The sequence below is a fragment of the Spermophilus citellus genome (genome assembly GCF_964194105.1).
Source record: "Spermophilus citellus genome assembly, chromosome: 1".
Classification (NCBI taxonomy): Eukaryota; Metazoa; Chordata; class Mammalia; order Rodentia; family Sciuridae; genus Spermophilus; species Spermophilus citellus.
Window position 1 is genome coordinate 31,699,285 of NC_138182.1, and position 27,827 is coordinate 31,727,111.

The 27,827-nt window shown below is 35.8% G+C and overlaps 2 protein-coding genes across 7 annotated transcripts in view; one reads left to right on the top strand and one right to left on the bottom strand.

Annotated features, from left to right (window-relative positions):
• The window catches only part of NBEA (neurobeachin), a 638,449-nt gene that overhangs the window by 446,938 nt on the left and 163,684 nt on the right, over nucleotides 1-27,827 (top strand). For all 6 annotated transcript variants that reach the window (XM_081293195.1, XM_081293196.1, XM_081293198.1 and 3 more), the window contains exon 40: nucleotides 11,623-11,759. In XM_081293195.1, coding sequence (XP_081149321.1) covers nucleotides 11,623-11,759 — 137 coding nt within the window. The remainder of the gene's footprint in view (nucleotides 1-11,622; nucleotides 11,760-27,827) is intronic.
• Nucleotides 12,608-15,874, bottom strand: MAB21L1 (mab-21 like 1). The gene has a single exon (XM_081304903.1). The coding sequence runs from the start codon at nucleotides 15,358-15,360 to the stop codon at nucleotides 14,281-14,283; it is 1,080 nt and encodes a 359-aa protein (XP_081161029.1). The 5' UTR covers nucleotides 15,361-15,874; the 3' UTR covers nucleotides 12,608-14,280.

The following is a 27,827-nucleotide window of genomic DNA, read 5'->3' on the forward strand; positions in this document are numbered from 1 at the left end:
CCAAGAATACAGAAAGTTTTATTTTAATTGTTTAGTGAAATAATCATGCACGCTGTAGAAAAGAACATGTTCGATGTTACATGGATGTAGATAAACACTATCTCAGAACAGTTTGCTTAGGCCTGACTGTTACATGCTATACAATTCCAATATGGTGAACCCAATATTCTTTCCCTGACAAAACTAGAATTTTTTTAAAAAGATTCTTCAATATTTTTAATGTAATGTTAATAACAATCTGAATACAATTAATTCAACTTGATATTTATATTTAGGGGAAAAATGTCCTTTAAACATTCTGGATTTTCTAAAATGCATTTTACTCAGGATTTTCCTCTTAATTTTTAAACCCATGTGTATTTCAAGGGAAATTTAATCCATATGTCCCTGACTCACTCACACTTAACTCATCAAAATGTTGTTTAGTAAAAGCTATTTGATGTTGGAAAAGTCTTATGAGTCTTTATAAGTCTTTTTTTCTCTCTCTTTGAATTAGGAAGTTGCTTTGCCAGTCATAAATAGTATACCCAAAGGGTTCACATTCGGCTTCAAACACAGACTTCACAAAGCTCTTAGAACATTAACACAAGCCCATTTCTTGCAAAAGCTGTGAAATATTTAAATTTTGAACCTAATTTTTAAAGTCCGTTAAAGACTTGTAAAAATAAAGCTTCACCTTGAATAGCTTGCATTCTCTTCCACTTTTCATTATTTTCACAAAGTGTCCAAGGCTATTTTAGACCTGCAGATATTTTACTGTAACTGAATTTCTGTTTCAAAAAATGGATGCCCCCTCCAACCATGGATTCCATAGTCTGTACACTCTTTTAAGGTACTCTTATTAGCAACAGCATCCCAATTGTGTTGAAAACACATTCAACTATATTTATTAATATCAGCCATGATTCAAATCACATATAACATTCTTCCATCTTTTTTTGAGTGTCTGTTTTAAGAATCAGCCTCTTTGTTGTGAACAAGTGTTTCACAAATCACAATGATGAGGTCTTTTCTTTCTAATACGGAGTACTAGTTGGAACATATTTTTGTTTTTCTTTCATTTCTGTATACAGAATTTCTATAGAAAGTAATTTCTCTATGAATTTCGAGTCAGCCAACCAATCACTTAAAGTAAACAACTAACTTATTAGTAGTTATACCTCTCTAAATGTAGGGGTCTAAGCTTTCATGTGCCATGTTTTTTAGAAAGTATATGAATGAGGATATTAATCACATACTGACGATATGTGGGTCACTTTCATTTGTTACACTTAGAAGAAAAACAATACAACAGTACTACTTTTCTACTGCCAAATTTTGGATATTAGCAACTTGGAGAGGAAAGACAGGTCATCACTGCCAAGCCCAGAAGACCTGGTACTTTTCCATAGACTTAGGCACTGATGCAAAGATTAGGTGAAAAAACAATTTTACCTGAGAAGTGCTATGCAAAAGAACCACTAAGTCTTTCTGCATACTGAATTTTAATTATTTTTTTCGTGGTTTTGTGCTGTAACAAAGGAGGAACCTACAGGAGGTGCTTGAACATAAACAGTTAGCTTCATCAATTCAAATCATCAGTCATGTAAAAATGAATCTACACCTTTTTATTGACAATAGAGAAAATAGAACAAGTTTGCTGTCCAAATATTATTATATATTTTTTCTATAAAAATATTTAGGTGGTTATTTTGATCAGAAAATTGCTGTTTGCTGTGCTTTGTGTTCTTTTTTTCTTCAAAAGTATCATTGATTTTTTTTCTTCCATTTTGTTGCTAATTTATCAAATAGCTAAGTATAGACATGGTATTCATCCAGTTCAGTTTAAGTATGAAACAGGAATGCTAAGATCTAGGTACTAAGAAAACTTAAAAATAAGCAAACAAATCTTGCATCTAAAATTGGGATATAAGGATGTCTCTGTTTACTAACTTAATATTTCTGAGGGGAAAAAACAAGCTAGATAAGTTTGAAGAGGTAAATATGGATGGGGGAATGATAAAATTGACATTTGTAAACAGAAAATATTACTATAGCCTAATAACTATACAACTGTGTGACTCAGGTGTTATACTTCATTTTAAGATGTTGAGAGTTAGGTTCCAACAGCAGGACACTCATTCATGATTATATACCAAGCAAAAAGAAGAGCCAGAATTGAAATCTACTTTTCTTTCTCTTTCCAAAAGCCTTTTTTTTAATTCCACTACATCAATGTTCTGTTTTGTTTATTCCAAGTTGCAGCTCTTGGTAGGTAAACAAATCAATTAAGTGAGTTAGTACCAGCATTATTGGTAAATGAAATTAAAAAGAATAGATTAGAAAATATCAAAATTAAACATAGTAAAGACAGACCTGGAAGAACCAGTTGGACACTTTTTCCTCGTATCCCTTATTCTCTTATGCCAGACCTTGATTTCACCCTGCTTGAATGTAGTTATGCAAGCAAAACAAATATAAATATTGAATATCTACCATATGTCAGACACTAAAATGGATATTTTGATACAATGAATATAAGTTCCTACTCTCAAGAATCAATTTTATGTGCCCCTCAATAGATGGGTGGATAAATAAATGTGGTATGCATACTCAATGGAATATTACTCAGCTTTAAAGAAGAGTGAAATTATGGCATTTGTCAGTAAATGTTTGGAGTTGGAGAATATCATGCTAAGTGAAATAAGTCAATCCCACAAAACCAAATGCCAAATGTTTTCTCTAATATGTGGGTACAAATTCACAGTAAGGCAGGGGGCACTAGGGAAGAATAGCATTACCTTAGATTAGGTAGAGAGAAATGATGGGACATTATTACTGTATGTATATATGTGACTGCATGACCAATATAATTCTGCAACATGTACACTCAGAAAAATGAGAAATTATATCCCATCTATGTATATCAAAGTGCATAAATACATTCTACTGTCATATATAACTAATGAAAACCAATTTAAATTTTTTTAAAAGGGGGGGAAAAGAATCCATTCAGCTGAGTCTATTGGATATTCAAAATTCTCAAAAGGATATAAAGGATTGAAATATAAGAACCACACTGCTTTCTGTTAATAAATGTCAATTATATTTCCCAACCCATTCCCCTATCCATGTTTACATCTTTGTACTTATCTAGCCTGGTTTTCCCCTCAGAAAACTTAACCTAGTAAATGGAAAGACATCTTATATCCCAATTTTAGATGCATAGTTAAAACCACTGATATCACTAGAAGAAAGTGAGCATATCAAGATCAAAAAGCAATGGGCCAACTTTAGATCCCCTGTGGACCAACAAGGTTGAAAAACCAGCTAGCTAGTGCCCATCAGAGACTCCAAGAAAAAAGTCAAACAGAAAACATAAGAGATGTCTGTGCTCTGAAGGCTAAGGAGTCTGATTCAGCAATTTTTTAACCTAATGTTTCTTGAAAGATGGGTAATTTGAAATATGGTAATATGAAAAAAAAATTATGGTTGAATGGAAAATTCTGGCTTTAAAAATAAACTGTTGTTCTTTTTTTTAAGTTAGTGGAATTTAGCTTATTAATCAGTGTGTATTTCCAACACCATGACCTCAGTAAAGGACAGGAGTGAAGCCAATGAAGTGAACAGGAATTAAGAGATAGAAAGAGGTGTCCAGGTGCTTAACAAAGAAAGGAAGAAGAGAGACACTGTAAAGAGAAAAGCAGGAGGTGGCAAGGAAGGGTAGGACCAAGAGCATAGTTAAGAGTTACTAGCTTGCATGGGAGGAAAGATGTATTTCCTGGAACTAAAGAAGGAGAAATACAGAAAAATCTTTAGATAGAGGAAGATGTCAAAAGAAATAGTAAAATTTATTTTTTTCCAAAATAGGAATATGTTGTTAATTATGGAGTCAAGATGGACAAAGTACATGGATGAAATTTTCTAGGAAAGCACCATGTGTTTACTCATCTTCTCAAAAGGACATGTAGCCCCCACAAAAGGATAAACAACTCTGCTCCACACTATAATTCCTGAGCTCTAATATTTGATGCCTTAACTTAAAATTCTGACATTCAACGCTACAAGTGCTTTTTCCATTTCATGTGACACTGGTCCCCTTAATACATACTGATCTCTGGCCACTTATTTGCCGCTCATTCGTGCCTGTAACTCCGTTTGTGCAGCACATCCTCCCAGCTGTCCCCATTCACATCCACCTATTGTTACCCACCTGTCACAGTTCATTTCAGATGCCACCACCATCATTCCATCCTAATAACTGCCCACCCCAAAATGCTAGAAATCATCTCTTCTCTGAATATGTCTATAGAATTTTTTTCTATCCATCTCTTAGTAGGAGGGAAGTATACGTAACAGTTAGGTATGGCAGCTTTCAAATGAGGTTTGAATCCAATCTCTACCATTTATTGTATGAACTTCCCTAAATGACTGTGAGTCTCATTTTCTCACCTGTAAAATGTGAATAATAGCAGCATCTATCATATAGGGTGCTTCGGAGGAACAGCTGAGATTGTTTTATTGTTTTTAAATATTTTTTTAGTTGTCAATGGACCTTTATTTTTATTTATTTATATATGATGCTGAGAATTGAACCCAGTGCTTCATACATGGTAGGCAAACACTGTATCACTGAGTTACAACTCCAGCCCAACCAGTGAGATTTATTGATGTTATGTGCCTTACACAATGTTTGGTTAAGCCCATTCTCCCTTACCTCATAATTGTTCCTGTATTTTCTTATTTTTACCCTATGGCATTTAAGGGTCAAATAAATGCCTTATACATCACTGTATTCCCTCATAGTGCCCAATGCAACACACTACACACTAAGTAGTTTTTATTGAGTAAATGAATAAGTGGATCCTGAGTGAAATGTATGTATATATGTATCTATGCATATAATTTACAGAAAGGGAATACCATATACTAGGAAAAATAGGGCAGTCATAAAATTATGCCATTTAAAAATAATAGACTGTATGTGATAGAGCTGGGATGACCAATTACATCATAACTCTCCTTGTTTTTTAGAACATTTTTTAAATTTATGTTTTCTCTAAAATGAAGTATTGTTTGTATTTTTAAAGAACAAATTGAAATGGGTTGAATTCTGAAAAATATAAAATATATAATCTGTTATTTTCAATGGCTTTTCACTGTGACATATAAGTGCAACAGTAGTTTGTAATTTTTTCTGCATTCAGTTCCATAAACAGATTGCACAACATGTGATCGATACTGTGTTAGGTGAAGAAGATAATACCCCTGCTTTTAGGTAGCCTATGCCAAATAAGAGAAATAGATATCTAAATACATATATATTTGTTTTATAAGTGCTGCAATAAAGATGTGCCCAGGAAAATATGGGAATAGAAATTCAAGCACTTCATCCAACCTAGGCATACAAAGACTTAATGCTCCTAGTCCTACAGATTTACATTATATCCTCTGGTTTATTCACTCATTAAGTCTAGTAGGAATTTACTCTTCTCGGTCATTAAATGATATCCTAGTGCCATAAAAGAGTCATACCCCTCCAGAAGGTGAAAAATGCATTCCATATGTTAAACTAAATGTAATATAACCAGAAACACAAATCTCAGCTAGCTCACCTATTAAATCAAAAGGCACAGAATATTATCACACCAAACATTGGCTATCACTGTTCTTTAGGATGTTTATGCTAGAAAATAACCCAATGTTATTTTACTTAAACTATATAAAATTACTCATTGACTTGGCAGAAATGCACTGTTTTTTTTTCCTTCTTTTAACCTAAAGGATTAGCTGTTTTCCAAATAAATTGGGAAACAAAAATGATAAGTTAAAGAGCATATCAGATTCTTGCTCAGTACATTTTAAAATTGTTAATTATGAACACATTAAATAAGATGATGTTTTAGATAATATCAATATAAAAATAGATGTCCTACCATGATGAGTAAATATGCTAACTCATGGTATTCAGTTGCTTGTATAAGAGGTCTGCATTCTTTTCATGTCTGTTTCAGACTGTGATTAAGTTTTTCCAGAGGTGGGTTTACTCAGATCTCATATTAATATGCCTTCTTAAGCACCTGTCTCATTTTGTGCAATAATCATCTCAGGAAATCAGTGAACTCTGAGAATAACTGGTAATTGTTCATCTCAATTATAAGGATAGATTGTACTCAAAAAGTCACCAAGGAGTATCAAAAGACCACTTCTTGGGTATAGTGAGCATTTGTGTAAGATTTGGGTTTATACAGTGTCTATCATGAGTTGCTGGGGCATACATTTTGTGTGTTGAGTGTGTTGAAGAGGAAAATTTAAGTTCATAACTGTCCGTCGAGGTATGTGTTCTTTTGAGTTCTTCAAGTTCCCTTTTTCTAATTCAAGCAAAAATGTTCTGTAACTATTTCCATGAAAGCAAACTTTATGAAATTTCAAAGAATTCTTATTCTGCTAATTTGGACAACTATCAATATTCTCTCTTACATAAAGAAAACCATCACTCTCTAGGGACTTTCTTGCTATATTTTTTCCCCCTGAGGTATTTAAAATGCCTGAAACCAGAAAACTGCCATGATGAATGGAAATCTATTTTTTTTTTTCGGTATTGGGTGTTGAACCCAGGGGCACTTAACCACTGAGCCACATCCCCAGCCCTTTTTTACTTTTTATTCAGAGGCAGGGTCTCATTGAGTTGCTTAGGGCCTCCCTGAGTTTCTGAGGCTGGCTTTGAACTCGAAACTCTCCTGCCTCAGCCTCCCCAGGCAATGGGATTACAGGAGTGTACCACTGCCTAAGATTCTTCACAATATTTTTCTGAGAACTTCCCTCTCCCCAAGGCACATATACAAACACCTCTACTATCTTAATGCCTAAAGTTTTCCTCGATTGCAAAGTAAAGTTCCAGCTACCTCATATCCTTCAGTAATTTACTTTAAATTGTCTTAAGACAAAAAAAAATTTTGTTCTTTTAATTATGTGTGGAAAACATTTTCTTTAAATTAATAGTGCTATACTTAAAATTGATAATTCAAAGTAGTAATAGATGGTTTAGCTATCTTCAGTCACTCATGCTGTGAGTTATTTACCTAGCAAATGTTATCACAGTATAGAAATAATTGTAAAAATTTACCACTCTGAGTATATTTTTGTCTGAAATGTTTTGGGAACAAAGCCCTTTCTCATTGAACATGAAGACTTTCAGATTAGTTTTAATTCTAAATAATGTTAGAATTTTAAATTTAATAATTATACCAAGATTAATCAGTGTTTATTATCCCCAAAAAGTAGTCTTTTACATGTTCTAGAAGAAAATTAAACATATGGTTTCAACGTAATCGATGTTGGAGAAAATTTATGCAAGCTAATAAAGTTTTTATTAATGTTAAGCTATGTTTAGGAAATAGTCAAATGATTCTAAAATACATTGTAACTTCATGTACCCTAAATAAAATTTGTGCCAATTGAATGTCATCAAATCATTCTAACAAAGCCAATTTTAATTAGACCTGAACTCTTTTTCCTCATATTTATTCTTTGCTATGCTTTATATTAAAACTTGTAAAGAAGTTCAGTACTGTTTGAAAATTTAATTGCCATAATTATCTTTTAATAACTAGAATGCTGTTGACCAGCTCAAAAATGATTAATACCTACATCAGAAAAAAGAAATGCAACCCCAGAATTTTGAGAATTGGCCTGACCTACAAGTCAGCCTTGTTATTTTGGGGAGCTGGCCAGGAGCTTACAGGTAAAGCTATGGTGTTCTCTTATTGAACATAAGAAACTCACAGAAAACCAGCATCAGACAAGGTCATATAATCATCATCATCATGTGAGACAAAAAAAAAAAAAAGTAACTTTATTTTTTTTCTGTGTGAGAAGCTGTGTTTTTTTTTTTTATTGGTTGTTCAAAACATTACAAAGCTCTTTATAATTTTGTCTAAGCACAGACAAAAACAAGGCCACTGTGCCAACCCCAAAATACCAAACATCCCCTGACTAATATGAGTACCAGCTCCTTTTCAATTCCAGCTTTAGCTTACTCTAGTCCTCCCTCCCTCCCTTTAAATAAGATTTGTTAAGATATCCCTGCCTCCTGAAGAGCCCAAACAAGGGCAATCTCTGCCTTCTTAAGCCTTTCTTAGATTTAACAAAAGTCAAGTTCCTACAATGAGTCCTTTAACATCATGGTTCCAAGAGTTGTTGGTCTCTCTCATCACAATGAGCAATAAGCCCACTTGTTCAACTATAGGTATGTTTTAGGTGTTCTTTGGCAAGACAGCACTGATGCATGTATAGATCAACATTTGTGAATGGTGGACCATTAAACTGTGAAGTTCTATTAAAATGTCAATGTATTAATAAGATTTCTAGGCTTGGTTTTGTTTTGTTTTCAGCATCATGATCTAAACCCACAAGTATTTAATATTTTACTTTTAAATGTATATTTAAATAATTGCCTTTTCAAATATAAAAACATGTGTACTTTGTACTCTGAGTACACAATGAGATTTGTCATCTCACTGATTCAAGAGCCCGTGGCCCTAAAGAGAAGTTCGTTCTTTTCAAAATTTCTTTCATTATTTTTGGGTGATTTTTGGTCTAGTTTATATTTTAAATTAACATTTAAATTAATGCCAAGTAATATCCCCAAACTTATTTTAAAATAGTAATGGATCAATATTTTTTAATTATTATACTGCCAATCCTAAGAAGTAAATAACATTTAGAGTGTGGAATTTTAAGTCATTGCATGCATCAGTAGAGAGAAGTTTCTCCCATCCATTTAACTACCCTTCAATAGTGTTCCTCCTAAGTGTGTGCTGAAGATGTTAATATAATAGATCCTTTTATTACTAGAGTAGTGATTGGAATTAATATATTTATAATCAATCCCCAATTTCCTACCCTAAGCAAACTTTAGGTTAAATTTGTAGTTATTTAAATTGTAGAGCAGAATCAGCTAAATTGCCATCTTTTCATCCAGAGAAACTGCCCTTTTTGAATTCTATTTGGGAAGAGACCCAAGGCTTTCAAATAACCAGGTACCATATGGAAGATCTGCTGGTTTGTGATTGTGCCTTATGTAAACATTTTAATATTGGATCCCTAAAATCCAGAGGCTTCCCCAAAGGGGATTAGAACATAATCCCCTCTCTCTATTGCTGTAGTGGATTAACTCTGTATTCTCTCTGTGCCTGGTTTGCTCCCTGAAGGCTACAACAAAAAGACTCACTGCTCCTTAAACATGCTATGGAATTGGAAGTTGTAATTGGAGATTTCCAAAGGACAAGAGGAAAAATGACACACTATAAAGGCTGAATTTTTCATGATGTGCCTTTCTTAAAGAAAGGCCAGTTTTAATGTCCTTTTATAAACTCCCAGAGAAATCGCATCTCAATAGAACGAAAATGAAGTAGAATCCAAAGAAGGCACAGTCAGTCCCCTTTCAGAAACACAGAGAAGAAAGTTGAGAAAATATGCTCCCTGTTGAAAGTTCACAGGATGTGTACTTTAAATTCTTACTATATTTCAGTAAATCAGTGAGTCTGGGTTGTGGTCGTTTCGTGATTTTTTTTTTCAATATTCCCAGTATAACTGTTTGGATATGTTAAATTACTTTTTAAGAGAAAGAAGTAGTAGTTCACCATTTTTAGTGATTTTTTTATGATTTTCGTCTCCAAATGCCAGAAACTTCTATTAAAATGTAAGTCAAGAGCCCTCTGTATTTATAGTGAAGACTTTTCAGAGGTTTTAACTCTGACCAAAGATGTTTAAGAAGACACTATGTTTCAGATGTGAATCATTCCACCTTCTTTCTCCTTTCGACCCATCAACAGTAAACCTTTAAACCGCTTGGATTTCTCCAAAGGAGAAATATGAACGCATCCCAAGGAGCATCGTGGTTGCTCAAGGGTTAAGGGAGCGGCTGGAACCGGCCAGAGCGTTGGGGGATTCTGAGGAGGGCGCGGGAGGCAGGAGGCGCCGCGGAGCGCGCGCACAGACCCTCCAATAAACACAAAGGAGGGCCTGGGGAATAGAAACCCAAATCCACTTGTAATCGTACAAGAGATTCGGGCATAATTACTTGAGCAACCTAGATTAAGATTGATGAGCCTTTAAAGTGGCGCTTCAGATCGACCGCTTCGCCCTTTGGAAAGAAAAACCTTGTGGAGCGGAGGTGGACCCCGACTCCGCTCGGCTGCGCGGCGGACCCGCCAGCCCAGGACTAGCCACGGCGTCCCTAGGGCTCATCGCTGGGCAGGAAAAAAAAAAAAAAGCTTTGCGATAGTCTAATCGAGGCGGTTGAGATCCGGGGGGGTCAAGCTGACACTGACACAGTTTGCTTCATAGCCACCGCCCCCAACCCCCACTAAAGCGCTGCACAAGTCGGCTGAGTCCTCTCTTTCCCTCCAGCAACAGAAAAGGGCCGGCTTTGTGCAGGACACTCATAGATTCCGAGTGAGCAGCTCCCAGGGAACGCGAACTTCCCCACCATCACGGTGCCCGGCGCCCTGCAGGGCTGGGTCAGCTCTCCGTGGCGGTGGCGGCGTGAGCGGGTCTCCATGCAGAGGGCCAGGGCCTAGCGGCAACACGGGATCTAGCTTTCTATTGCCTTTTTCCTGGGGTTATTGACTCATTTGATTGTGTGCATTCGAGGAGGGGAATGACAGGGATTCGGATACTCCCTCCTATTTAAAAAAAAAAAAAAAAAAAAACGACGACGGAATGCGATATTTCTGATTGTCACGTCGTATGTTCACATCAGGTTCATGAAGAATGCCTCCTCTTTGGGGGATTTTAAAGAGTGTAACCCTCCTCCCCTTGAACCAGTGTTCTTATAAGTGGAATTTAAATGGAAGGAATTCTAGTAAACATAGTAGGCACACTTTGTTAAAAATTGCTTTTTTACCGAAGCCTAGTCTCTCTAGTTTTAAAAGTTGGGAAATAGCACTTTACGACGCTTTTTCTGAGAATCATTTTGTTCAAGTGTCTCGCATTTTCATCACTTTGACGGGTTCACTGTTACAAAGTGACTGCTGAGATTTTCGTTCATTTCCACGTTAGAACTTGAATGTCCATTTGTACGCATTAAGTGTATGTGGCGTGCCTTAGAACGCCTATGTTAAAATAACCTTACTGCAAAATGCTAACTCCTTACTTAGTACAGTGGACCGCCTTCATCTCTTCTCACCTCTCCTTGGCGATTGAGGAGCGCCTACATGGTTTGGAAAGGTTTAATGAGAAGGTTAGTCTTTGGGGGCAGTGCTCACTGCCTAAGGTCTCTTGGAAAGCCAGTGATGTTCAATGGCGAATTGGGCATTATAGGTTGTGTTCTGCACTTTTAAATTGGTAATAGCAGCGCCTCACCAACCATGTAGTATTTCTGTGCAGAGGTTGCAAACACACGTTATGGGTCACCTATTTGGTATCCTGATTTCTTAGGGTTTTATAGAATTATTTATGTCTAGTTTCGTTATAAGGTATAAAGTATAAGCAGACTTTAACATGGAAAGTCGTTCCCGCATAATATAGGCACCGTTTTTTCCAGTACCTCTTTAAAAATGAAAACCTGTGGTATCTTCTGGGAGGGAGCAGCAGAGGGCCAGAGGGGGCTCAGCCTCACTCCCTGCCCTTGTCTTGCAGGCCCAGTGGTTCTCAGCACCCCTGCCCAGCTCATTGCTCCTGTGGTTGTGGCCAAGGGGACTCTCTCCATCACCACGACAGAAATCTACTTCGAGGTAGATGAGGATGATCCTGCCTTCAAGAAGATCGACACAAAAGTGAGTTAAAGTGATTCCATGTCTATTATTGGTGGCTTTGTGGCAGGAAGTGGTTTTCAATTTTGCTTGGTTTTAAATGACAGTGGGGGAGGGGAACACATTCTTTAGTTATTCTCATGGGGGGGGGGAAATGAATGAAATAACACACTCTTATGGAATTGAAGAATATATTAATGAATTTAAATACTGTATTACCATATAATGCACATTTCAACAATCTTTCTGTGTCTTTGTGTGCACTTGGGCAGATTTGGTAGTTAAGCCAATTGCTCCCAAGTCCCTGGGGTGCAACTTCTCAATCTCTCAGGGAAAACTAGGAAAGGTCTTATGAAATTTCTTATTAAGATCACTTTTAATTTCCAAAAGTATAGATTGCAGTGTGAATTGTTATTTATTGAAAGGTTATAAGGAAACCAGGATGGGAGACATTTAGATATAATTTCATCTCCATTATTACATCCATTTTTCATCTCCTGCATTAAGAATGGATTTTACATATGGATTTAAGAGGAAGAAAAGCTGATTCTCTAAAAGCTTTGATTTTAAATGTATATACATAGCACATGATAGCACTCAGATGTTTAGAGATTGTATTCTCCTTTGGATGTAATGCTAGAAAATACATATTTGGATAACTTGACGTGCATAAATATTTATTTACTTAATTTTAGCATGGAAATTTTAAATGAGCACTAGAGAAGCTATACATCTCAGCATTATCCTCTGAGATCCATTTTATTGTTTTAAATTTCATGTTATTGTGTAATTTACAAACTTCTCCCTGCAGTCAAAAATTCAAGAGTAAGTGTCATATTCTAGCATTATTTTGCAAAGATCTTCCTTTAAAATGTTTCACAGGCAGATACTATAAAATAGTCAAATGCTCTCATAGTTTCAGAACTTTATTTACATTTAACTTATATATTGAAATAAAGTATTATAAAACAGTATATGAAAAGCTGCAATTAAAGTTCTAAAGGCTACCACCACCTGAATTAACTAACGTAAGGCCAGTCCTGTTAGCACTTGTTGACTATTAAAACACCTTAAAATACTTCCTTCACTTCTAACTCCAGAAGCATTGACTTTTCAAAAAATGAGTTTGAATGCATTTGATTTTAAATAATCAAAAGCTTGTCCTTGTGTTTTATCATTCGTTTGCCCTGAGAAGTAGAAAACAATTTTGGTTTTCTTATCAATTTATTCTGCAAATAGAACTCTTATTTGCATAAAGCATATTGATCAGAAATGACCTTTCTTTTATTGACTTGGTTTTCATATACAAATTTCAAAATTTTTATCATGACTTTAAGTTCATTTTCTCTGAATTTGTCTGATTTTTAATTCAGTATTCTCTGTCATCATGATAGATTTTCCTTATGCTACCAAAAAAATGCTATGAAAATACTAATTAGAAGACCAAGCTTTCAGATGTAGATTTAAATTGTGTCAATTACAGAAAGGAATAGTCTTATAAATAAGTAAGAAACTGAGAGGAGATGGTTACTGTCTGTAGCTATACAAAAAGAGCCTTTCTCCAATGTCTTAAGTTTTATTTTTAATGATTTCATTAGCACATTTCTCAAAATGTTTAAATGTTCAAGTGCAGTCAGTGTTCAAAATGAAACATCACATCTTTTGATAGAAGAACAACTTAATGTGAGACACAACTGTTTTACTTCATTTATTAGCTTCTAATTAAATAAAAACCAGCAACAGAAATTAAAATCTAAATCACAAAATTATCCAGTGTATTTCAAGTGCATTTTTCAAATATATAATTCAGATATTCAAGCGTTATTATATAAGCTGAATTCAAATTTCTTTGAATATATTTAAATAACATTTCAAGTATACTTATGGAATGTTAGAAATAGAACAAGCAATATATTTGAAACAAAATGTAAACTTTTAAAGTTCAGACACTTTCAAGGACAGATAAAAGTACCAGGAAGAAATCTACCTTTAAATGGTATCTTTGTTAGTGGAAAATGTCTGGAAGTATCCAAAATGGCAATTTAAGTTCTGTTCACCAAATCACAAAACACCAATATCCACACTTTCAAAGACAATGTGAGATCACAATATTTGTTACAAATCAAAATATACATTACACTTTCCTTCAGATGGCATATCCAAATCGTGTTTACTCACAGACAGATGCACCTAAATCACCAGGATTGCTATAATCCTTTGATATTTAGGCAGAGTGTTCGCCGTGATCTTGCATTACAGTCAGGCTGTTTTCCGGGTGGTGTTGTGTACTTTTCAAGAGAGATATGAAATCTTATGTAAATAAGTCTTATAATACTTGGGGTTTGGGTTTTTCCTCCACTTCTCATACTTCTTTTTCTCCCCTTGGAGGGGTGGGTGAGATGATGCCTAAGCATTGTATTACTCCTTTTTAAGGAAGAGAGTGTTTGCACTGCCGAATGGAATATTAGATAGGAATTGAACAGGAAGTTTTCATTTAATTAGGACTTAGACGAGTAATCACTTAGGCTCTTGATTAGATCATCCTCTAAAGTTTTTCCAAACTTTTCGGGTTGGTCAGGATCTCTCTTGCCAGTCGCCACGTTTGTTTGGCAGCGTTTTCCAGAGCCGAGTGAGGTTTGCCTTGAAACAGATCTAAGTTCGGTAGGAAGTAGTGGGGACACCGCCGGCACTGCAGGCAGGAGATGAGTTGCAGCAAAATCCCGTTTAGCCGATCACCGAGGCAAGACTCGTCCCAGTCTGATTCCCGGGGATGCTTTTCACACTCGTAGGAAACCAAAGTCTTCATGTGGTAATTGTTCAGGGGCTGACCCGGCAGTTCAAGGTGACGATCCCGCAAGGTTTTAAGGATGGAGAGGCATTTCTTTCTGCAGCCCCCCATCTGCAGTCTGTTCTCGGCTTCCGCGAACTGCAGCACCCAGGCGTCGCTCTCTGCCGAGCTCTGTTTGCCGGCCAGGGAGTGGCACTCCTTGGACAAGAGATTGAACCCTTCCGCTTTGACCTCTGCCACCCGGTTGGGTCCTGGCCAGGGGATGTGGGGAAGTGGCCAGTGGGCAGCACTCCTTGGCCAGATCCCGGTGCATTTGAAAGCTGGGGTAATCTGCACCACGTACCTATCTCGGATTCTCAGTTTCACTTCGCTGGTGTCAGCCACCATCTTTACCACATCCCTGTAGCTACATTTGTCTACCGCCTGAGCCACCAGCGTCTGAAACCTGGATCGGATTTTGCGCGCCGAGAGGTAGCCGGAGGCGGTAATGAATTCCACCCAGAGGGACATGCTCCTCTTGCGCCCGTCGCTCAACTTCAGCACCGCGCAGCCGGGCAGCGAGCCGTCGTCCACGAAGTTGAACACCCCCATTTGGTTAAGATAAAGCACCACTTCAAATTCGGTAGGGGAGATGACCTCCAGGCCCTCATAGCGATTGTCCATCTCGTTGAGAGAGCTGATGAACCGGGGCTCCTGCACTTCCACTTCCTTCAGTACGTCGGAAACTACTTTACAGACTTCCCGGATAGTTTTGGCAATGGCAGCTTTCCTGGCTTGGCATTTTTCATTGTAGTACTTATTCAGATGGTAGACCAGCTTGGCCTGGGCCGCGATCATGTTGGGGCAGAGATCCGGATTGTATACCGGAGTCTCGCAGTAAGCTGTGGGATCCAATGCGGCTGCTAGAGCTGGAGCCAACTTCGGTGGAGAAATGGGCCGCAGCGCTCAGAAACGTATCAAAAGTGTCTTTCCGACGTGCTGCAGCGGTGGCTTCCCCGCTGCTGCCGCTTTCCCCCGGCTTTTATCTTTGAGCCCAGCCGGTCTTAAAGTGAAAGATTGTTCTCCCCCCCTTTCTCTGTCTCTCTTCGCCTTTTAAAGAATCCTTGTGTGAGAGAAATGCATGGAGAGATCACCTTCTCAGTAATAAAAACAAAAGTTGCGCTGAGACCCAGCAACGCTCTTCCAGTAGTCAAAATAATCACCCCTTTCCGTATTTATTTACGTTTTCCCGTAATCATTGTGTGTGGAAGACTGTTAATCAGATGGAGGAAAAGTGGGCTGAGTGTGCGTCGGGGTGAGTGTGCGTGTGTATATGTCAGAAGAAGCTGCTGTTGGTTTGTCTAAGAGCCCAGATGCACTCGTGTGGAAATTATAAAGGCAGGGCCAGGCAGGCGGGCGGCCAATCGCCACTGGGCTCGTCAGGACAGCCTCCTTCAGCTCCAACCCGGCTAATTAATCCCCCCTCATGGCTATAGGCACACAAACTAAAGGTAGGAGGCTGCTGCCGGCAGAAAACCACCCAGGCCACCTAGACAGTTTGGAAATCAAGAGGAATCTCTCAGCTTTGGTATTACTTGAAGCATATTGATGTTCTGAAAAGACTTGGCAAAGCAGCTTTCTTCTGTGCTGAAAACCCTGCTTGTCTTTTTAGGCTGAAATGCAAATACAGGTGTATTAATGGGCATCCATCAATTAGGGAACTAGATGGGGCTTTCTAAAAAAAGTCACTAACTTGACCTTAGAGTAAGATAATTGGTGTCCTTAATCCTGGGGTCTTTTTTAATGCACATTTGCTCTTTCACACACAGGGAAAGTTGACTTTAGAAGGAGTATTACTTGGGTGATTTTCTCTTTTTGTCACATTCCGGATATTCCTATGTTTGTATGATTTTTTTTAAGCCTTAGGCAAGTAGTGTGCTCTTCTTTTAACCTGTTTTTTTTTTTCTCTCCTCATTTGCACTTGTTGAGAAGAATCTGCAAATTATTGTGGAGTGGTAGATGTTATCTACCCCAGTGTGAGTTGGGATGTTTAAAAGATTTTATTTACTACACCCCCTAATCTGCAATCATCCATGCACCTCTGTAGACTTGCCTAGTGCTTCAATCAGGACACTATAGAAATGCTTTTTAAAAGAAATTATCTCTGGGACCAAGTGATTATTTTAGTATAATTTCATAATAAGTTGTATTTTAATAGAAGAAATTCAGGAGAGAGCATAAAAATCAAATCCACTGGCAGATAACTGTACCAAAAATTTGAAGGTTTGAGGGTTTTGACTTATTTACACATGTGCAGTTAAGGATATATTTCCTATCTTAAGGGTCCTTAGTCTACCTGACAGTAAACTTCTAATTTTATGCTATTTCATATTATTTAAGAGAAATGATTCATGATTTCAAAGAAAATTAATTTTCAGTCATCCAGATTTTTTGACTTAAACATAATTTTGGAAAATTGAAAGAAATCAACATTTCTAATTTTTGGAAACTTAAAACTACAAGAGGAAATTAATTTATGTAGATTTTTTTTCTAAATGGTATTATTTGTGTCCTTAATGTACAGGGACTAAGGAAATATTTAGGCATTCCCTAGTGGTTTTAAAACCTAGATGTATATTTAATTGCCTACTTTTAATTTAAATGCCTTCTCTTTCAAAATAAGAATATTTTCAAAGAAATTCTGTAACTCCAGATAACAGGTTTGTAGGCATTTTCAGCGCTACTTTTGACAGTTCTTGTTGAGGACTCCCACTTTTTACTCCTTTAGATTTTTCTTTTCTTTTTTTTATTTATTTTTCTTTCGCACAGCTATGCATCACAGAGTGTCCTAGAATTTGCTTTCTCGGTATCTAAGAGTGATAAATTCCGATTTAGGTTAAAATACCACATTATATTTGGGGCTCATGGCATGCATCTTCTCATTTCCCAAGACCCATCCTTTCCCTTAGGGGCAGGGATTGGGAACCCGAAAAGCCGCTCGCCACTTTGCCGGCGTCGCGGGTGAACGCACTGCTACCTTTTGGCAGTTGGAAGAGGAGGAAAACATGGCAAATCAGAGTCAGAGGACCCGAAGCCCGCAAAGGCAAAGGAGATGTGGGTCTCTGGGGAAAGGCCACCTCTGCCCTCACCCAGTGCGGGTCCCCGGATGCTTCCCGCTGGCCACCTCTCTTCCGCTCTCCTGAGCCCTTTTGCTTTCCTCTTTTGCTCACTGTCCCGTGGACTTGATTTTTGCGTGCGAGTTATTGAGAGAGAGAGAGAGAGAGAGAGAGAGAGAGAGAGAGAGAGAGAGAGAGAGAGAGAGAGAGAGAGAGAGAGAAAACAAAAAGGAACCTTTTTGGTGCCCCGGCTTTCTCCTGGTGTGCTCCTGACTGTGCTTTTTGCCCACGCGCCCCTCATCCCTCGCTGCCTTCCCTCCCAGGAGCCGAGCTGGCGCTTCCTCTCAGCCTTGGGCCCTGGAGTCCAGAGCCTCTCCCTTGGGTTCCAGCCAAGGATGCTTGGCCCAGAGACCTCATCCTTGCTTTCTAGGGCCACCTACAGATACCCTCCCCCGCTCCCCTGTTGCGGAGCACAGGAGGCAGCCAGGGACTCAGACGCCCCGGGGCCATTCGGGTGGGTCTAGTGAGCAGGACACTGGCCCGCGAGGGGCACCGGCCCGGCCTCTCCTAGCCAAGCGCGCAGGTGGCGCATCTTCGGGGCTCACTGTGCGGATTAATTGGGTTAAAGCGAAGCTAAACACCGAAGCACTTTGTGGAAACTAATTGGTGCAACCGGGGCCTTTTCACTAACGATTTGCACTTTAAGAAAGAAAAATAGGTGGTGCGAAAAAGACTAAGAAACTCGTTAGTCCTAGCGTGTTCCAGGGAAGTGAAGTCATTCGGTTTTAAGGACGCTGGGACCACGTTTTCAGAGCTGTTTCCTTAAGCACCCATCACACCCAGCGCTGATAGTGATTTACATAACATAAGCTTCGCGGGTCCGCTGTTATCCTTGTTGGTGAACTGGGCGCCCTAGAATAATACTCTGGTGCAAGTTGTGCTTGTTGCTGCAACACAGTGATTTTCTATTACACTGAACACGTGAAATGAATTGCCTTCTCTTGCTGAATCCTTTCAGTGATCTTAACACCCCTCATTGTTGAAGGGAAAATTAAACTATCTGGACCACTGTTTTTTATCCCTTACATTTTTTAAATTAAAATGACCTATGGAGAAGAATTAAAAATAATAGTATCTTTTTGTGTCATTCAGTTGACTTCAATCTAGGTTTTGGAGTCATATTTGTTTTGTAGGAGTAATGTATTTAACTACTTTATAGTATTTTTAAAAAATATCACTTGACCCATTGAACTAGTTATTTCAAATGATGATGCAATTCATAGATGGCTTAAAATCCGTCTCTTACATATATGAAAAGTTTATAAAAGAACTCTAAAGATCCAGTCATTGGTTTTTTTGCTATAACTACAATCTTGGTGCTAGAATAAAAGCTTGTGTGTGTCCCTTTCTTTAAGAATAAATGCTTAATTGTTTTCAGTGGTATGCATGCAGGCCATCTTTGACATGGGCTAATAATAGCATGATAATTGAAGAAAACTGACCTAATTAAAGGGAAAAGTACCCCAAGAATCTCATGATTTAATGATTGAGATACTTGTATTTGAATGTTATTTGGGATTTTAAGGTTTGACTTTTTCTCATTTTCCTAGTTCACCAGGCAGCCTTGATTTAAAATGTACCAGTAGAAAAAAAAATCCAATAAAGATACAAACACATCTGGATAAAAAAAAATTATTAAACATTGTGATGTTTATTACTTTAAAGCATTCAAAATAACAGTACAAAAAAAAAAAAAAGAAAAGACAAGAAAAACTTCTTTTGAGGTACTATCTCCTGAGTAACTAATAACACTTTTGTAGATCTACTTACTATGTGGACTACACAAAGTAATGCATAAACCATCTCCTCACGAGGTTTAAAGAAAAACTCCATTACGTGCGATGTAGGAATGCAAGGTCTCTGTATTTTTAAAATGATCCTCATTTAAATTTGAATTTCATGTGCACAAATTTCAGCAATTGTAAACTTTCCTCTAGAAAACTGTATCTGTTAGATGATATGCACACACATTAACTGCTAATATAGATACTGTTCTGTGATTTTTTTCATTATATACTGGGTGCTAGTTTATTCACAAGAATTCATGAATTTAAAGGTTTTTTTAATATGTGCTTATTACACTGGGGAGATAAAAAGAATATGAAGTTGAGTTTATTAAATTATTTATCCCTACTGCTGGAGTGGCTTTGAAGGCTCATTGTACATATCTGATGCCACCGCCCCCTTTTTTTTAATGTAGCCGGGCTATTTCAACTGTTTCATTCTGCCAGACACAATATATTTCTTTTTTTCCACTAGAGAAATTAAAGACAGATATTTGTGCAGGGTTTTCTTTATGTGTCACATTAAATAAAGTAAAATAGAGGGAGTTTTTCTGGTAATCTAATTTGATGGTGTCTATACCTTTCTTCCTGTTGTGACTCCTGGTATAAGAACACTTGAAACAAAATAGCTTGAAATCTTGGAAAGGACCATTGATTTCTTAAAATTGTTATTTCACGTTTTAATATTAGGGTCATTACAAAGTCAAGCAGAAGATTGAGGTCACTGTTTACAACATTTTAGGCCTTATTTTTTTTCTTCAATGTGAGCATCCTGAGAATTGTGGCTAATTTTTAAAAAAATATTATTTTTCACTTGAATGATCAAGGCCATTTCCTCGGTTTTATCACCCAAGTGTGCAATCACTTGTAGTGGCAAATACTTCTTTTTCTTCAGTATTGCTTAGTAAACTTGATATTGGTGTTAATAGGTATTGAAAAGGAAAGTAACTTTTGAGATTAAACATGGATGTTGAAAGTATATTGTACAAGAATTAGCCTCTTGCTTGATTTGCAGACTTGAAGAAATTATAGGTAAAGAAGGACCAAATCTTTCCTTTGATAGAAAAAGAAATTTAAAGCCTGGCTTATTTATCTAATTGTCTCAGTTTCCTCACTTCATTTGAATATATACACACAAGTGCAGGGTATTTTAGACGAGATCGGGTGCGTTCAGGGTGGTTATGGCCCTAGACATGCAGGGTATTTTAAGTTGCATATGTAGACTGAAAAAAAAAGAGAAGAGGTTATCAATCAAGATTGTTCATAATATGTTATGATCCCTAACCTCTTCCAAATGTTATGGACAATGGGTTTATTCATTGATCTCTTGAGTATTATGGAAGAAATGTTGATTCCACTATTTTAGTTCCTCATGGACCGTTCATGAAGTCACCACTATGTTTCTAATTGATAAAACTAATTTTTTTTGTTAGATTTCAGCCTGTATTTATCATTCAAATATTATGAAATAATTAGATGGGATAAATGGACGCAGGTGATTCTTTTCTACATGCATAAATGAAAACTAGGTATTCCTTAACAGATAATTAACATGGATTTACGTGCATTTGCATATATGACTACAACCTTGGTGTTCTTAGTATGCTACATTTTTATTGCACTTAGAGAAAACAGTGTAGTCAGATGCGATTAGTCTGTTAATCTGTACATCTGTAGTGGGTCATCCAAGACTGCATTGCTCTCATTACTGTTCCATACTGTATGTGATTAAGCCACTGAAAATATTCAACATGACCTTGAGACTAGAATATGGTACATAAGATAATCAACTTTCAGTGATTGCATGTCTAAAATAACCTTTCCTCTTTCTAATTTATAGTTTTGGAGCTTATTTTTTAATGAACAAAGTCATTTCTCTAAACTAAGATTTATTTTTTAATGACCAGTAGCTAGAGTAATAATTTAAAATGATAATTATATCAAGTAAAAATGATTACCTTGTATTATATGTATTAAGTGCAGTAATACAAATAATTCACAGAAAAAAAGGAACTCAGTTTAGAAGTATACTGTTCATATAGGTATAGAGATTATAAACATCTATAAGCAGACCACCTTCATAATATTTCATTTTAATTTACATATGATTTTTTATTATTTTAATAATATACATCTTAGTGTAACAATTTATTGTTTCTTAAAAGCTCAGTTGTCCAAACATCAAGTCAGAAGTGGTTTGATGAAAAGCAGTTTTAAATCTATACATCTTTATTTTCTAAATATCTAAATCAGAATAGAAACATAATTTGTAAGATATAGTGTTTCTAATAAAAACTAGAGAACCCAATGAAATAAAAAGTGCAGTTGTAGTTTTAATCTATTGTTTAAGTTACAGGCATTTTTTTCATACAGTCCTATTCCATTCTATGATTTTTGTCTATGAATATGCCATTCTGTGTATTCTTCAACTAAGCAACTTTTGAGACACATTTGTAATACTGATATTTTTATGACACTAGAGAAAGAGAAAGTATGATCTATTAGTATTTATATTTTACTTTACTTTCAGTAATACAATGAAGCTAATGGGTTAAATAGAACTAATATTAATATATGCACATTCTTAGAACATATGCTTGCATTCTAAATTTTGTATTACATTATACATTGTCATTTAAATTTAGGTGTTTACATATATTCTAAAGAATTATTAAATTGTAGGAGTGTACACATTTTCATTGATAATAATGTTCATTCAAGTATTTGCCATTTTACAACTTGGAATAGTACAACTAGTTTTTTATTTCTTCCCCCAAGATATACAAATTATTTAAATGCTTTTTGTTTTATATTTTTATTTGGCAATTACAATAGAAATTTTAATGTTATGCATGCTTACAAGCCTATTAATAAAGAATTTATTGCTTCCTTAATAATCTTGAACCATTTTTAGGAAATATACTCATTTTATGGTTTGCAATATAGCTGTGCATGCAAGCTGTGTATGCACGTGCGCGCGCATACGCAAACACACACACACACACACACAGCCATAGTATTTCAGATAATAGAAGATTGAATTGACTTCTATACAGTTTTACATTACCTGTTAGAAGAAAACAGATACTAAATAGAGAATTCTTGTTGGCACCAGGAAGTAATATCACATTTGTGAAATTGTCCCATAATAACCCTCATCACTTTTTAATAATACCTTAAGAGGTTGCCAGTAAAAGAATTTTTAAAATAGTAACAACTAGAAATTCCCACAGTATTTATCCAGTCACATTCTATGACGATTTTGAATGTCATAAACTTTTAATTCTACAATGGAGAAGTTTAAATATTGCTAACCCTTCTGTTCACAGAAACAAAACTATATTGCTTAAATGTTCACCTACATTATTAATATGTGTCAGTATACATAAAAAACACCTTCACTTACTTAAAATCTTTTTTTTTTTTTTTTTGCAACAGACCAAGGTTGATTGTTTTTGTGACCTTAACCTGTATTTGATAAGCAAAATCCTGAACTCATCAGGGGAAAAGTGGGGTTTTGGGTTTTGCTTTTTGGTTTTTTGACTAGCAAATTCAGTTCTTCATTTGTTTTGCTCTCCACGCTGCATTAGCACAGTTTTCCCCTGTGTGCATCTGCCAGGGTACAATTTAGCCACGGGCATCTGTAGACCTTGTGGTGATCAGTATTGCAGGCAAAAGCCATATGTGTTTAAATAAAAAAAAAAATCTCTTTATTTCATTTGCTGTTTTAACTGGATGGATAACTTTTGTGCCTCAAGACAGAAGAAGAAAAAATACAGAAATAATTAATTGCCTCTATTCTTGAGGCAGTTTCATTTCCCCTTCCAATATGGAATGCTTGTCAGCTTTCCTGATAAATGACTGCATGTATTTGCATAGATTTTACATTAACACAAAAATTAGTTTTATTTGTGGAAAACTAGTTTACATAATAATATAAAACCTAGTGTTATTGATTATGTTTCTAAGCATTGATGACTTTAGAGGGAGTGTAGCATTCTAAATTTCCAAAGGTCTGATCAACCTATTTCTTAATTCAAACTTTATTCTTTGATTTTTATAGTTTTGTATTAACTAAATATAGCAAGGTATCTATAAAAATTTGAAGTTTAAAAAATGCTTGTCTAGCTATATTAATCATGACTATTCTAGACCCATAGTTAGCAGCACTTATTTGGACAGAAGAGTCTGATTTTGAACTTTTACCAAAGCATATATTTAAACTTTCATTACCAGTAACATACACTTCAGATAATTGGAGGACTGTATATGTGTGAAAGATTTTAATTCTCATTTTCAAGTTATCAAAAGATGTGTGCCATATTGGGTATGTGCATTTGAGCTCATTCCAGGGAAGTTATGCATTGTTTACAACTTAATTTAAGATATATCTGAGAACCATTCTCTGGACTTTCAGTCTGTTTCTTGAATATACTTAATTGATCACCCTAACCCATCTTTTTTTTTTTTCTAATAAACATGACTCTGCTGGACTTTTTTGGATATTGCAGACGATTCTACCTCTCTAAGTGGCAAGCAGTAGATGTTTATTCACACTGTAATCTGGCATCTTGTTGTCTAGAGGCAACCTGCTAATTATGTGCTATCATTGTATTATCCATGTTACAGAAATTTCAAATATGTTCACTGCTGTTAGTTACACCACAAAGCTTTTCATAAAATATACTTGATCCTCACAAAACCTACTATACTTAATGGCAACCTAAACCAAGAGTGTCTCTGCCACTTCTTGATTCTGGGACACCCTGGGTGCCAGCTGTCACAGCTCAGCTAATGATGACAAATGCCCCTCTCTATGCAGATTGCAGAGCTTGCAGGCTGCTGTGAAAGGCAACCAGATTACCTTTCTCCAGATAGTAACTTAACCTTTTAAACTCATGTCAGAATGAAATGATCAGCTGTGATAGTTTCAATATCTGTATCTTTAAAAACAAAAATCAGAACATCATAAAATAATGCTTTTTTATTTTCTAATATTTGTATGATTTACAGTGTCTTACCCTTGAATGCTGTAAAATTCTTAAATGATAAACTAGGAAGGACATACTTCAGAACCACTCTGGAGTATGTATTTAAACCCTTTTTATAAATCAGGTGGTACAAATAATTGAGAGCATTATCCAGACTGGTTAGGCCAAAAAATATGCCAGTGAAATTTTGAGAGAAAAATGTATTCTGTTCTTTTCTTCTTTACCTGAATGGGATAGAATCCCCTATTCTCCCACTCTGTGTGTAGACCCAGCCTATTCCAAGTAAATGAATATATTATTTTTTTTTAATTCAGTGAATCATTCCAAACTTATTTAGAGAATAATTGTTGCTAATGGTTGTTTCCTCCAAGTATTTTCAAACTTGAGATTTTGTTTTAAGTTGTTAATTTGTTCCTGGGAATTTTTTAAAATATTATGATACATATACTTATAAAGTAATGAACACTATTAAACATAACCTAATACAGAGGAATAAATTACCTATTAAATGAGATAATGCTACACTCTTTTCAGTTTGCAGAAAACTTACATGCATTTGTTCATTTAATACTTAAAATAATTCTAGGAGTTCGGAGAGTTGATTGATAAGATGAAGACTAATAGTGAGTATTTAATCTTATTAATCTTCACAACAAATACTTTAACTCCCATTTACAAATAAAGAGACTGAGATTTAGAAAGGTTAAGGGTCTTACAGAGAATCACTCAAGTAATTGCAGAGCCAGGATTGTGTGACTGGGCTGCTCTTGGCACTAGGATATCTAGACTTTACATTGAGAGATAAGTATGTGCATAGTATGTGTTGCCTGTGTTGCCTGTCTGTACTGAGATACAATTTGTAGCAACTGCTCCTCTGAAATAAGTTGTATTATTTTAAAATGAAACTTTTAGGCTTACAGAACATGATTGTTTGAACAGCGTTGTAAACATCAAGTTCTCCATAGGAGGCTTTTAATTAACTAACATTGAGACATTTTATGTTATTAATTTTATGAGTATAATGCATTGATCTATCACATAGGGGTAAATTTTTTAGGAAAGATACATACTGTTTAATGAATATCAAATTGGAATCATTCACGTAAAGGTCCATGTCATTGTAAATACTAGTCAGATTAGTGGGATATACGTTTGTAAAATATTGAAAAGAAATAATTGCTTTAATAATTATTTCGGAAAAGTATCTATTACCCATATACTTTTCTTTCTTCCTCCTCCTCCTCCTCCTCCTCCTCCTCCTCCTCCTCCTCCTCCTCCTCCTCCTCCTCTGTTGGTGATTGAACCCAGAGCCTGGTACATGGTAGGCAAATGCTGTACTCCTGAGCTGTACCCTGAGCTCTGCATACTTTCTTTTTATAAAGGTTTAACCATATAGTTTTACTTTGTGTTATTAGTGATTTATATAAGTCATTCTCATCAAGACACATTAAAATCTCTCTTTTATCATAAATTGAAATGAATCTTTTCCAAGAAAGTTGTGTGAATGCCAGTTGTTTTTATTTTGTAAGAAGTTACAGATACTACAATATAAGGACTTTTTCCAGTGACACATCTGATTATGTCTTAAAGTCTTATCTACACATTTTAATTATGAAATTCTTCTTCTAATTACTAGTAGTACTAATGCTTAACAAGTCCTAAGTATTTCACTGTATATGAAATTATGTAAAACTTACAGTGAACATTTGATTAAAATATATAATGCAATTGTATACTATATTCAGAATCAGAAGGAACAAACTCATCCTGAAGTCTGTGATACTTTATGTTAGGACAGAAAGAGCTCTAGAGGAGAACACAGTGTGACCTTCTTCATAACTATCTGTGTCTTCCCTGCGCCATTATGGATGGTCTTCCTCTAACTCTACTTTTACTACCATGATAAGAAACTTATTACCTACTCAGATAGCTACTTGCACTGACAAACAGTTGTAATTATTAAAAAGCTCTTCCTAATACTGAACCAAAATCTTATTATTTGAAATTTTTACATTTTACTTCCTATTTTTCTTTGTGTATGTTCTTATCCATTTAACAGAAATAAGCATTTAAATTCACTTACAAGCAGTACCCAAATTACAATTTTTCAACTTTACAATGGTGCAAAAGTGATATGCATTCAGTGGAAATCATACTACTAATTTTGAATTGTAATATTTTTCCCTGGGTGATATACGGTTTCCTCTCTGGAGATGCTGGGCAGCTACAGTGACCACAGCTCTGAAGACGGTGGGAGGAATAACCGGACCTTTACAGTGTGTTGCGCTGCTAAGCTGGGATGTTTGGTAGGTTGAGTGTATTAAATACATTTCAATTTAACAACCCTTCCAATTTGTAATGGGTTTGTTGGGATATAACCCCATTGTAAATTGAGGATTTTTAGTATTTGAGACATTAAATTGAAAATAAGTCACCCTGCTGTTCAGGGCTGATTTTGGTACATGACTTTTGTAATGTATGGTGCCTGGAATTCATTAATACTCAAGTGGATTTGGGAATGCAGAGTGGCCTCTTTTAAAGGAGACATAGTTATATTAGCTTTTTGTATTCCACTATAACCCTGATGGCAAATGCTGTGTATCAACAAACATCTTATTTGTTTAAACACATTACTGAAGTTCTAAGTACATGACAACTCCTTTTGTCTTGCTATTTGGGGGAATTATTTGCATAATTTGAATTATTTTTTTAATTTGTTTTTTAATTGTAGATGGACTCAATACATTTATTTATTTATTTATTTATTTATTTATTTATTTATTTATTTATATGTGGTGCTGAGAATCAAACCCAATACTTCATGTGTGCAAGGCAAGCTCTCTGCCACTGAGCCACAATCCCAGTCCACATAATTAGACCTATAATAACAAGTTATCTATTATTATTTTGAATAGGAACAAGCCCCTTTCTTCTAAAAATTTCTTATAGACTGCATATAGAATACCCATAGCCAAATAAATTTAACTTAAATGTATTCAACATTTTTGCTCATAGAAAGAGGCCAATTTGTGGATAAATTTACTAAATATTTCCCACCTTTTGTATAGTTTTTGCCATATCCTTAAAATCTCAGTTCTAGTTGTACATGGCTTTATCAAAGTTAATAAGTCCCTCTTGGAATAAAATTTTGCTAATTTTAACATTTATCAATTTTACTGTCAATAAATTTTGCATCTTCAAATGGAATCTACATTTCCCCCATGCTTGATTAATGCACAGAAAAGCTAATAAACTTTAAATGCAAATAAAAGTGCTTCTAGGACTCATAGACTATCATAGGACTCATTTAGGCATTGATATATTAGTATTTTAACCTTTTGACAATCCATAGTTTCTCAATGATTTAGCAGAGC